Genomic DNA, 13,595 nt, shown 5'->3' on the forward strand with positions numbered 1-13,595 from the left:
AGGATGCCTGTCATTCTTAATACGTTCAATTTCGCATAATACTGTGCAACATCTCTGTTGTGAAATAGTTGCTTCAGGCGCCGCCGCCGCACGGCGAGCGGGCGGCCAGCGCGAAACGCGCATCGGCGCCTACAAACCTAAGTGGATACTTTAAGCATTGTGCAATGCGTGAAGTATCCACTTAGGTTTGTAGGCGCCAGTGAGCCTCTCGCGCTGGCAGCACGCCGCTCCGCTCTGTTAGGCTTTAATATTTATACTCGCATAGTCAGCGTTTTTTAAATCATGATTTTGAAATGTTTGCACACTCTGCGTTGATTATTCACATTTAAACTGATGGGGAAAAAACATGTATCAATTTATCAAAGGAGAATAATAATAATATGATGTGTGTTTTTTAAATATTGGTAGTAAATATTGATGGCCGCCACAAAACTCGGCCCTCCAGCAGGTGGCACACCCTCATTTCTTCTAAAACCCCCTGTCTCCAACCTTTCGCCGGGCGTCCCCTTCGTCTCCTCCCAGGAGGAACCCAATCAAGCGTCTTTTTTGGCAGCATCTCTTCCGTCATCGTACTGCCATGACCATACCACACAAGCTGTTTGGTCATGACGTCGAACACAATGTCATTTTCGACTTCCCGTATCTGACGCACTCTATCATTACGGACCCGATCTCTCCTGGAAATTCCTGCTGACCTCCTCCAGAAATCAATCTCCGTTGCTCTTAGCGTTTGTCGAAATCGTCAACCGAAGGCTAGGGTTATTTTTTATTTTACTTCCCGTATTACACTTAAAAAATTCTCGGCGTTTTTACCACGGTCCGTTGGTACCTTTACCACCTCACTTTTTTACCAATTATTGCAATTTTACGAAGACAGACTGGTAAGCTTACCTAAAACAGGCATTTTTACTGGTTTTTTTTTCAGGTAAAAATACCACTTTTATTGGTAATCAATTCCCGGTAATTTAGCCATTTTATCTCGGTAATTCTACCACAGTCGATAAAAAATATTGGCGTTTTTACCAAGGTCCAGTAAAATTACCGAGAAAGTTCAATAATTTTACCGAGATTTCTCGGTGAAATTACCAATTCCATAAATGGTAATTTTACCAAGAAAAAACTGGGATCAAATAGAACCCTGAATTCTTGGTAATTTTACCCTTTTTTTAGTAAATACACCCAGATTTTTATTTCAGTGTAACAAAACCCTAGTGTTGAAATTTCTCTCTGTGCAGGGTTCGGAACCGCCGAGTGGCACAATGCGCTCGTCCGTGGCGCTCCAGCGCCTTCTGGGACTTCTCTGTTTGAACGAGTTCTTCAGACCAGAAGTAACCTCGGCAAAACCAAAATCCTGTCCGTGTCTGAAGTTGTCGAACGTCAGACAGGGCCAGATGGTGACAACAGATCCTTACAAAGAGAACAATGAGCCGAAATTGTATTGCGGCCAACAAAGTGGCCAGTTCCTCGCGGTGGAGGATAACAAACTTTTCCATCTCGCATGTACTGGCGCTACTCCAATAACGCGGGCCAAGGGTATGATCTTCGAAAGCACCGATCAAAGGCAAAAGAGATCGTTTTTTCGGAAGGTGAAAACTGTAGGATTCGTCCGGGTACTATCAACACTGGTGAGAACGCGGAACTCCTCGCCGAAAAGCTTTGGGGTGTTGAGGTGCCTTATGACTGTGAGTTGTTTTCACATTCTCTCCTCTTGCATGCAGATTATTGAGAATTCAAGGAGGAGGAAAGAAAATGAGAGAAAAGAAGGAAAAGATAAACAAAAAATTGCAGTGGGGGTGACAGTTGAAATTTATAGACAAAGCTATAGACAAAGGAGATAAGAGGGTTTTTAGTACAGCACTTAAATATTATTGAATATATTCGTCTATACCTCTATTTTGCTAATTTTTGTTAAGTATATTTTTTTTATTTATTGATTCAAATATATTTGAGTGCTCTTGTATTAGTACAACACTTAAATATTATTACATATATTGTTCTCCGTGTGCTCAGACAAAAGCACGCAGCTGAACTTCAACCAATGCAGAATTTCTAGAAAATACACGGAAAAAATAGGGTAGTCGACACAATCAGCAGCTGATTAAAAATGCGCCAGCTACCGTGCGGTAGCTAACCAGCCGCTGGTTGTGTCGACTACCCTATTTTTTTCCGTTTATTACCGAAAAATCTTTTTCATGACAAAACATTTCGTATTTTTTTAACATGCAAGAACATATCCGAAGCAAAAAAAGCAAAAGGCAAAGAAAAAAAGCAATTCCGAAGAAAAAAAGTTGAGCAAATATTAAAGCCTTGAAAATTCGCTTATAGAAATAAGCACTTGTTAAAGCTGCAAAACGATTCTTTTTGTAAAAACCTGATTTTGAAATTTTCTCAGGCGAGGATTGCAACATGAAACATTACTTGGACTACTTGTCCCAAGGCAAAACTAAGGGTGCGAAGGAAACTTGTCCGGTGTTCAAACCTCTCACCAGTAAAACCAAAATCGACTTCCAAAAATTTCGAATGTCGGGGCAGAAAGTCGAATACGCCTGGCCGTCGCAGAGATACACAGGATCTCTCACAGCCATCGCAAGAGCTCCCAGCCAGAGAAAATCCCCATCGACCGGCAGAGTTCCAAACGTTACCAGGTCAAATTCCCCCCGATCCCGAGGGTTCTTGTCTTCATCTGGGAGATGGATCAGGCGGAGTTTGAGCAACACGTCTGGTAAGAACAAAAAATTGAGCGCTGAAGAAAAGATGCACGGTTCCCATGGTGGTGGTGGTGTTGGGACGACCAATGGCGGAACGAGTGGTGGGTATTCCTACTCGGGACAAGCTGGTCGAGAGTCGGGGGCAGCCAACAGACATTCAGCCGCGGCTGGGAGAAGACCGTACGGGGGCATGCTTCCCGACTTGTCTAGCTACTGGGGCTATGGTGCTAATGCTGGTGCTCAACAATGGGGTGCTTCTACTGGCTATGGTGCTAATGCAGGTGCTCAACAATGGGGTGCTTCTGCTGGCTATATTGCATAATGGAGAATTCGCATGGAAATTGTTTATTGATTCATCTGAAAGTGCTAAAAGAGCTGATTTCGCAGTATTTTTTATACTTTTTTTCTGATATGGGAAATAGTAAACAAACAGATTTAAAAAGGAGAAAATGCACCGCCTAGTGACGTCATCTGGCGGTATTTCCTATTTAAACACGTGTATTTTAGCAGATAAGATAATTTTGTCATATCTTCTCCAATGATTGTTCAATTCATGAACCAAGGGTATCCTCGTGTTCAGCTCACTTGGTAGCGTCCATTCAATTACGGAATTCATCAAATTTCAGACACCTGCAAATTCTCCATTATTTCACGCTCCTGGAGTGGACTATTGGCAGAGGACCTTTATAGAAAGAGTATGGACAATGGACCACTAGACAAGATACGAATTTAAGGATTCTCATACATTTTTCTTTACTAGAATTTTACGTAGAAACCCCTTTTGAGGCAAACAACTTTAACTCTCCCCTTAAATTATGGCTGTTTACGTCTCTCTCTCTCTCACACACACTCATCTAGGAAAGGAGTACATGTGAAGAAAAGTATGCCTATACAGTCAATATTTAGACGAGTTATTGTATTATTTTAGTGTAAGGCTGATGATTGACGATTCGGCACTTTCTCTCCGTAATATTGCATGAATTTGAGGCATTTATAGAAATATTTCGAGATTGCGATTTTCGCGATTTTGAATTTCAAGACATTTTGGTATTTTTTGAACATTCCTAACGAAAAGATTGTAATAGCCGCCATCAGTAATCTAACTTTGTCATGTGCTCGATGAGCCTAAAAGCCTAGCTAAAACTCCTAAGGCTATAGGTCGCTGTATTGTTTAAAGAAGAAAAAAAAAGAAAAAAGAAAAAAAATTATGAGTTTTATTTCAATAAATTTAAATATACGAGTACCCATTGGTATTCTCACTAATGTGGAGTCTGTTTGTCATATGTTTCTGGTAATTTTTACAAGTTTTTTTTCTTTTTTTTTTTTCTTCCTGTGCCTAATTTTAAGTTAGATCTCCAATATCATAGGATTGACTACCGCAGATTATAGTGAGTCTTAGTTTTTTGTATTTTGTTTAATTTTCCTGTAAGAAGTCAGACTCTAGAGGAAGTCATTTTTTAAGGGAATTTTAGTGTGGTAACGGTTCTCTGCGTTTCATGACGTCATTGCACGTTATATGATCATTTTCGTATCTGAAGTAAACTATGACATCAATCCTACTGACTATTTCAACTGCAAGATGCAGTGTCTAGAAAAAAAAGTCGAAAAATGGCAAGAACAAATTTAATACTACGCAAACTAGTGGTTTCGTTAAAATATGCATATGTAGGTTCACCAACGAAAAAGACCATTAAACCTACCACGGGGGATTTTTTTCTGAAAATATGTTTCCCTTCCAAAGATCATAGAGTGTTCATTATATCGTATGATTACGAGAAAACTAAAAACAAAAAGTAAGGAGCTAGACAAATGAACAGAATCAAGTTTAAAAATTTACCCCAACCCCTAATTTAAACCCTTCTTCACTCTATGATTGATTTGGCAAATGTAAAATGATTATGGTCTAGGAAAACCCTCGTAAGGATATTTGAACTATTTTAATGTGGTTGGAATTTTTATTTATTGCTTTGTATTTTTATTTCAAATTCCCAGTTTTTACCGACATTTTTTAGCCGGTTTATTTTTAATTACCTATAATTTGTAAATATTTGTGCGAGTTGAGTTATGATTTGTATTAAAATGTGTAATAGCAAACATGGATTTCCTCACTTTTCATTCCGTAAAATCAAAGAGTTCGAGATGGACAATGGACCCCCTTTATTTTTAGGATTCACCCATGTAAAATATCCAGTTGGCTGTATTTCTTGCAAGCAACAGACCCTGTGGTCCATTGAGAAATCAAAAAACACATGTATTGCGGTTTGTGGTGTTTTATTTCGTAGTCTGTCTTCTAGCCGATCGATACAGTACCGATAATCGGAGGATCTCTATACGAGGCTAATGGGTCAAACTCGGGAATCGGATCGGCGTTTGACAGGGGCAATGGCAGGCGGTCGGTCGGACGTTGGACGTCGGGACGGAGTGGACAGAAAGGGAACGCGAGATGGAACGAGCGACGAGGAACCATAACATCCATCCTACAGTCAACTTAATTAGCGGTTAATTGCGCTAATAAAACGCTCCAGACCGCAGTCTACAACTTCTACACGCCGCACTCCAACACAACGCAAATCTATTGACTCCAACGAGCCGCAACCGCAACCACCCGAGCCAGTGGCGTGGCGTGTTTTGCGATATATCGATTTTTGCCATTTAAACCTATGGAAAAGGATCGATAATCAGGGTGTTTGCAACGAACACCTTAATAATCGATTATTAACCATAGATTTAAATGGCAGTCAATCGATACATCGCAAAGCACGCCACGCCACTGGCCCCGAGCGCAGCACTGCCGTGGTGAGGAAAAACGCCATGTGAACCTTCAGGCGTTGCCAGATTTCCTTTGATAAACACTAATTTCCTGGTAAACTCGTGAAAGTTTTCCTTCCAATTTTTCAGATGATTTTGTTCGTAATTTTACCTGAAGTCCTGCAAATTTCAAGGAAAAATATTCATAACGTTCTGCATAAATAGACATTTTATCGAAGGAAAGTTGGCAACTCTCGAATGTCAATGGCGTTCTTTTTTAGCACGGCACAGTCTCCAAGATCCTAACTTCAACGCTACGTCCAGGGTTGCGCGCGTAAAATGGAAAAAAAATGAAAAATTGATAATTTCCGTAAATATTTCATGAAATTTCACAAGGCTGTGAAATATTTCATATTTTTCGGTGGCTGGATATCAACCCGCACTCAGACACACACAAATAGAAGAAAGTCGCAATTTGTACATTTTGCGAGAGTAAATCCCTTTATGCTAAGAGTAAAGACAATACGAATATTTCTGATTGGTTTCTGTATTTTAAGCCCTCACACAAAGCTTCACAGTGTCATCTCGATTTCTGCAAGAGCCCTTAAAAGCATGAATTGGTGTGTAAAATAGGGCTCACTTGGATATTAAGATACGCCCTTACGTCAAAAGGGTGACGATGAGTCATTATTGGGCGGATCTTAGTGTTGACTCACTTCAATATTGAAGGGAAAATTGCAGGTCGGAGTGTTCAGAATATATTGCCGCGACATAAAAATCGCCAAAAATTACTTATATGGACCGCGTTTAGCGGAAACGACCTAAGCCACAACACCTATTTCCAAACTTAACTGGGAAATTAAATTATTTAAATGGAACCGGTTGTGCAGATTTTCGTGCATAATTCATAAAGTGTCTGCATAGTGCGAAGCAAATTCCTCATGATTTTCAAAGAAACCCGGATAAACGCTCTTTTGTAAAAAATTATACTGCCCCGGTAAATTTGGCAATAGCTGATGTGGCTTGGTTCCTTTCTGCTGAACGCACTTCATTTATAACGAAACTTATATGGATCCATTTTAAAATCAGTTTGTTATTGGAATCAATGAAAGGAAATTGATGTAGTAATTTAGGAAGGTTAAATTTTCACCACACCCCCCTCAGTGTATTTTCTGAACGAAATACACTATGATTCCTTTTCAAGTCAATATTTCTTTCTGCTGAACGCAGTTCAATATAAGAAGTGCGATCACGAGTGCGTTTTCCGAACTGGATCGCAACATGGCAACCCTCCCACTTCATTTTTCATTCTCACCGTTCGTCTCCAGCTCAGCTTCGAACTCTTTTAATTACTTTTTTATTAATGACCCCCTCCCCCTCCCCCAGCCTCCACGGTCACTTCGCCCTTCACTGCGACCTGTCCCCCGCGATCCGGTTCTGCTTCCGCGTTCCTAGTTTCGACAGGGATCGCGGTCCGATTTCGGAGCTGATCTCCGCGACCGGTCCTATCCGGGAAACCCCACTTTTCGAGCCGCCGCACAATGGATCGAGTCGATTAGAGTCCCTTTATACTCAGAGTCAAGACAACACCCCCTCGTGGAGTCACAAACGGGAATAAAGATTACAGAAATTGAACGTTTTTTGTAATCTTTGATCGGCCCATTCTCAAATTCCTTTCTCCGTTCCTTCTCTCATTCCCTTTGTTCCTTGCCGAACCCTTAATTCCCTGGTCAATTCCAGATTATAATCTTTGCAATCGGCGAAAATGTAACCTTTATTCCCGTTTGTGACACTGTGAGGGCCTAAAATACGGGAACCAATTAGAAATGGATTCACATTGTCTTGACTCTCAGTTTAAAGGGACTCTAGAGTCAATCAGAGAAGCTGGACAATAAATTGTTGGATAAAACTGCAAATTTTGAAGTTTATTTCGTCACATTTTAAATTTCAAGGGGTGCTAAGAGCGGAAAATTTCACGAGGAAACCAATGGAACCACTAACACAACCTCAAAGTTTTATATAAACGGTGTTATAAGAATTTAAGGTTTCCAAATTTTGTCCGACCTCTCTGATTTACTCGGTCCACTGTGCGCTGATGGTCGTTTTATTCGGTTTTAATTGTTATTTTATTCTCTAATTGCTGCCCGGTTTGTCCTAGTCCGGCCGACCGGCGCACTTTCTCGAACGAGGCCGAGAAATTGATAGAGGAGGCACGAGCGTGTTGACATGATGGACGACCGAATTGATTCGAGTTTTGCGGCTTTTTACGGTGATCTACGGGGCTTGGATTTATGGTGAGAAGTTGAGATCGTGACGGTAATGGAATATGTACCGGATCCGTCGAAAGAGATTTTTCTTCGGTGGGAATATTGACTTGGAATGGAAAACAGGGGGTGCGGTTAAAATTTAACCTTCTCAGGTTAGTACGTTAATTTCCTTTCAATGATTCCAATGAGAAACTGAATTTAAAATGGACCGCGTTAAAAAGAAAGGAACCAAGCCACATCAGCTATTGCCAGAATTAATCGGGCAATTTAATTTTTTACATAAAAACGGTTGTGCGGATTTTTTTTTGCAAATTTCAGTGAATTTTCTTCATAATACAAGGCAAACTTCTTAAAATTTTCAGAGGAATCTGCACAGACGTTCTCTCGCAAAAAATGAAATTTCCCTGTTGAATTTGGCAACAGCTGATGTAGCTTGGTTCCTTTCTGTTTAACGTGGTCCAAATGAATTCCAAATATTACATACATTTCAAATGAAGAAGGAAGGAATTTAAAAAATAAAAATAGAAAATTCAATACAGAGCTTTAGAAAAAAAAGAAAAAGGAAACCGAACCATGGAAACATAGACGTGGAAATGTACTAACCATTGAAATGAAGTAGAATTTCTCGAAATCTTGCTCCTGTTGTTTGATGCCGGGAAGGTTGTTAGCGAGGGAGGAATGCCTCTTGAGGGAAGTTTCTCCTTTATGTCGAAGCCAAGAAAGGACCTGAAACATTGAAGAAAATTGAAATCACTTACACTCGTAAGGTATGAGAAGTTCACAAAAATAATCAAACGACAAGCAATATTTTAGGAATTGGCGTAATGCGTTGGTGCGTTCAGTTCGCCTTCAATTTCGAGTGATACCGTGCCACACTCCGGTGGTCGAATAGTTGCTTCGCGCTTGTGTACGCTGATTAAAGGTCGCGTTCATTTTCATTGCTGGTTCTAAAAATCCGGTGACTTTTGCCGTTGCAGAGATTGATATGTTGAATTTGTGCGTGAGGTTCGCCTTCAATTTCGAGTGAAACTGTGCCACACTCCGGTGGTCGAATAGTTGCTTCGCGTTTAAGCACGCTTGGTATAGGTCACGTTCATTTTCATTTGTATTCATTCTTATTCCTACAATTTCCTCATTTTCAAAATCACGTTGCCCTGACATGTTTGATTTCAGACTCCAAATTTCCGAAGTTCCTTGACTTTCCCAGACCTTCGATTCCTTATTAAAGGTTGAAGGTTAGCCCTTAGTGGGCGGTTATGTTACCTTTTTTGTAAATCTCGTTTTAATTATTACATTTAATTATTAATCATATCTTATTTTCAACGGTAATTTGTTCAATTGCAAGAGAGAGCATGGTAAATTCAATTGAACATAAATCCGCTAACCCTTGCTGTTTGGACAAAATCGCCGCTTCTACAGACTCAAATTATAGAAAATGGCACTTGGAAGTTAATCACGTTTTTCCGTGTGGAGCCGACTGAAGTTTCTCAGCTAACGCATTGATGGAGAAATTCCCTGACTTTTCAAGGTGAATTCCCTGACTTTCCAGGTTTTCCAGACTGCCAAAAATCTTGATTTCTTCGATAACATGGCGGAGTACACCGGAATGACATAAGAATGGTTGCATTGCACTAGAAAAAAAACACATTGGATCTGGAGTCCAGACTCTTGAAAACATTGACATGAAAGAATACTCTTGATTTAATCAGATTTAAGCTCAAATCAAAAAGAAATCCGCTTAAATTAAGAGGCTTGGTTCTTGATTTAAGCAAAAATCTGATTGAATCAAGAGTATTTTTTCTTGTCGATGTTTTTAAGAGTCTGAACTCTAGATCCAATGTGTTTTTTTTTCCAGTGTGGGCATTGAGAACAAATAACTCAGCTAACGAAAAGGCGCCCTTTTCCTAGCCACGTCGAGGTTGTAAGTGTGTGTGGTTGGAGACCTTTTAAGCTCAACCCCGACGCGCGGGGGGCGGGGGGGGGGGGGGTCATGCGCGAGATGGCAAAGATACAGCCGATAAAAAAAAGAAAGCGGAGTGTCGGTGAAAAGTGAGGATACGAAGGCCATCAGGAAGACCAACGATAAGGAGGTCCCCGTCCTGCGCACGAAGCACAACGAAAGCCAGGAACAAGGACCTCATACTTCCGTCCAAGTTGAGAACCGCGCAAGTCTCATACGGACCGATGCTAAGGGAAAACAGCACATGATCATTCAAATGTTGTCAAATTCCTCCGGATAAAATACTTTTTTCGCGATGTTTTCGGTGAATGAACGTCAAACTGCGATTTTAATACTTAGAAAATATGAGGAAAAATATTGACAAGTTTTTCAAAAAATTGTCTTACATTCTGGGGAAACAGTGCTTTCAAATGAAATTCCGCCTTTTTCAACCGAATTCTAACCAGAAAATGTGTTTGTTGTGTGTCCAAAACACAACCACGAAAGCATGCAGAAGATAGCACTTACGGTTGTTTTGCCTATCACTAGCCTAACATGGAAATGAATTATACCCTTTTTATGTACTTGAAATAAAATTGGTCGATTTTTAATCATCCAAACGATTTCTAAGAATCTTTTGGATGATAGGTGGCAATTTGGCGAAGAACGAAGGTTGCTTTTCAATCAAACTTTCCGCTGAGACGCTGAAGAGCCCATTCTCTCAAAACTTCTGCACTGGAAATAAAAACACATTGAATCTAGATTCCAGACTCTTGAAAACATTGACAAGAGAAAATACTCTTGATTCAATCGGATTTTTGTTTGAATCAAAACGAAATCCGCTTAAATTAAGAGGCTTGGTTCTTGTTTTAAGCTAGACTCTGATTGAATCATGAGTACTTTTTCTTGTCAATGTTTTTAAGAGTCTGGACTCTAGATCCAATGTGTTTTTTTTCCAGTGTGTGTCTTCCTTCGCTATCACCGGCAGAGTCGGGGAACAAGGGACGGACCGTGGGTCACGGTCCAAGCCTAGGGGTCAAAATGTGAGCTCCTCTGGGCGCGTGTGGAATTGTGGATCCGGGACCGGCCGCGGGGTTCGGGGTCCCGGGTTCGTGTTTCCGACGACGGAGCGCCCATTGTCGACCGTGACCATCCTGCAGAAAACTCACTTTTTCCTCGCTTCGACGCGACGCCATCTCAAGAGCATTACTTTTTGTCACTGACCGCTCACCGCCCAAGCCGCTAGGGTAACGCTCCTGCGGAAACGGCGCCCAGAAATTAGTGCTCCCTTGGTCGTGCTGAATTCATAACCTCCTTACGGTGCCAGCAGGAGACAAAGACAGACTCTCCATTGGTATCTGGGCAATAGTGGAAACTTTTACTTTCGGGATTCCAACATTCAACTATTGATCTACGTACTTGGTGGGTGCTCGAAAACTTGTTGAGTATTTTTTATGCAAACAAGCCAGCGTGCGTGAAGTGGCGGTCTTTGCGACATATTGATTGATTTTTTTTTTTTTTTTTTTTTTATACTACTTCAAATACCACACAAGTGGTAATCCTTGCGCTTTCAGTTAGAGCCCCTCTTCCTCCGTCCCTACCATGTACCAGCCCAAGGGAACCGTTGTTTGAGACCATCAAACTCGGGTTGCCTAGCCGGGAATCGAACCCGGGAATCTGATCTGATCTGTCATTTAAACCTATGGAAAAGGATCGATAAACGAAAAAGGTTACTCCTATTTCATGGGACTGAAAACTTAACACGGCTCACGAAGATTATTCAGAGAACAAAGCGGGAAATTCAACTCATGTAGTGAGGTCTAAACGCTAATTTTCCCTTTCAAATGAGGAATGGCGTTATCCTGGTCGCCTGAGCGAAGCCGAAAGCTCATAAACCTTCCTATTTTGTTGGATTGCCAACAGATTTCTTGCCTCCTACCGACCACTAGCCGCGCTCTGTAGCCGATTATTTTAACCTTTTCCAGCTATTGTAAAGTTTTTTTGATAAAGCTGCTTGCTCACCCACTCTGAACTCTCCTCAACACTCGTAAGTAAAGCGGAGCTATACCAAAAAACGTTGCGATAACTGGGAAAAGTTGAAATTATTGGTATAGAAGCGTGAATTATTAGTAAATTACGCAACGTGGCTGCTACCGTCTCGCGTCGGGTTGATAGAGTCGTCAGACCCGGCCTATAGCAAAGCGTCCTCCTCTTGGGTTGTTGGCAGGCCTCCGACGAAGTTGATAAATCTATCGCGGTGACATTTCTTTGTGATATTTCACGGGCGGGCGCGGGAAGGTGAGCCCCCCCCCCCCCGCCCCCTTGTCCACGGCCCCGGGGGGAGGGGGCGGGGTAAAAAAATGTCAATTACAGCCGACGGATTAAGACCCATGAATTCCCCTGCGTGACCGCCATGTTAACCAGACTCTACTTTTCGTCGCTCATCTGACGTAAGGACGTAACTCAATTTCAATATGAACCCTAAACTCCACTTTGGCCTATGCTTTCCCGGGCTCACGTGGAAATATAGATACGCCCTTACGTCAGAGGAGCGACGATTTGTGTGATTTAAGGAGCTGCGCGTCTTTCACTTTTCTGCCAGGAACCTACATCGTAGAGGCATCGTTCGCCGAGCGAGCCACTTTCTGATGTGCGCGACCTTAGTCTGACAGACTTAGATCTCTTTCAGCCGATTATTCGTCTTGTGAATCGGAGGATAACTGCGAAGGAGAGGGAAAACGAGAGAGAGGAGAAGACAATGAGAGAGAAGAAGGGAAAAAGAAAAAAATGTGCAGCGAGGTGATTGTTGAAATTGATGGGCAAAGTTGCAGACAAAGAAGACAAATAAAAAGGGATAGGGAGGGATCATATGGATTAAATTTTGCAGAGGAAACTGCTATTAAGGCCCATTTTATAAACAACATACATGCCATTGGTTTCCCTATGCAGATGAGTGCTTCTATGGGGATCATATGGATTGAATTTTGCAGAAGAAACTACTATTTCCGGCCGATTTTAGAAAAAATATACATGCCATTGGTTTCCCTGTGCAGATGAGTGCTTTTATGGGAGAACCGGAGATAGTAGTTCCTTATTGCAAAATGTAATCCGTATTGGTGGAAGCAGGTGGTTGCAATGGACAAAGCGGTAGGAAATAGATTAACTAACGGCAACCCAAAAGAGAACCTGTAGTTAGTCCATCATTTTATCCTTTAGCCTAAAGGAACCACCTATTTCAACCAATACGATCCCTCTCTCCTTTCCATGTGTTCTTTGTCTATCGCTTTGTCTACCAAATCCAACAACCAGCCCGCATGAGAAAACAACGGGGAAACGTAGTATCCTCCTTTTTCACTATACCTTCCCTCTCCTCTTCTTTTACGCCCTCTAGGCCTAATCATTTCATGTTGGTCGAGTACAATTTTTCATGTTGATGAGTTCAATGTGATTAAGAATGGTAAAATAAAAAGTCAACTAGTATTTTTCATGACATAAAATTCCCTGTATTTCCGTGACCGTATAAAATTCCCTGGCATTATCCATTCTCTGGACCTGCAGACACCCTGTATCAAGGCACCTGATTTTATCGGAGGCGACTCCTCACAATCGGATCCACCGTCAGCGCTCGGAATGAAGTCGTTCGATATGCAAATCAGAACCATAAAGTGACGCAACAGTTGCATATACTCTCGCATCTGTGGCCCCTTTGCGGCTAGGCATTTTTCCTGGGGTTCGGGGGGGGGGGGGGGGGTCGGGCGTATCCCCCATTCGCCTTCTCCTTCGACACTCAGGGCGCGACACCCGACATTACTGTCACCGTATCAATCAAAGTGGATCAGAGCACAGGTGGGCCCTATCTCGGTTGCCACTTTAAGCCAGAAACTGAACTTCGGATCGATTGTTCAGTTCGTTATAGGATGAATTGAATCGTTG

General features: G+C 41.7%; 2 protein-coding genes across 3 annotated transcripts in view; one reads left to right on the plus strand and one right to left on the minus strand.

The window, feature by feature from the left end:
* Positions 1-13,595, minus strand: part of LOC109042300 (puratrophin-1) — a 586,997-nt gene that overhangs the window by 115,069 nt on the left and 458,333 nt on the right. For both annotated transcript variants that reach the window (XM_019058962.2, XM_072304834.1), the window contains exon 10: positions 8,327-8,449. In XM_019058962.2, the coding sequence (XP_018914507.2) occupies positions 8,327-8,449 (123 nt within the window). The remainder of the gene's footprint in view (positions 1-8,326; positions 8,450-13,595) is intronic.
* LOC140225698 (uncharacterized) lies at positions 919-5,346 on the plus strand. Its single transcript, XM_072305391.1, has 2 exons — positions 919-1,682; positions 2,393-5,346. Exons 1-2 carry the CDS (start codon positions 1,499-1,501, stop codon positions 3,028-3,030), a joined length of 822 nt encoding a protein of 273 aa, XP_072161492.1. The 5' UTR covers positions 919-1,498; the 3' UTR covers positions 3,031-5,346.

This window comes from Bemisia tabaci, chromosome 10 (assembly GCF_918797505.1).
Source record: "Bemisia tabaci chromosome 10, PGI_BMITA_v3".
NCBI lineage: Eukaryota > Metazoa > Arthropoda > Insecta > Hemiptera > Aleyrodidae > Bemisia > Bemisia tabaci.

Bases quoted from the DNA above. Each gene is read 5' to 3' on its own strand.
- LOC140225698 (XM_072305391.1), top strand. From the start codon at position 1,499: ATGTACTGGCGCTACTCCAATAACGCGGGCCAAGGGTATGATCTTCGA. The intron at 1,683-2,392 runs GTGAGTTGTTTT...AAATTTTCTCAG, and splicing joins TGTTGAGGTGCCTTATGACT to GCGAGGATTGCAACATGAAA.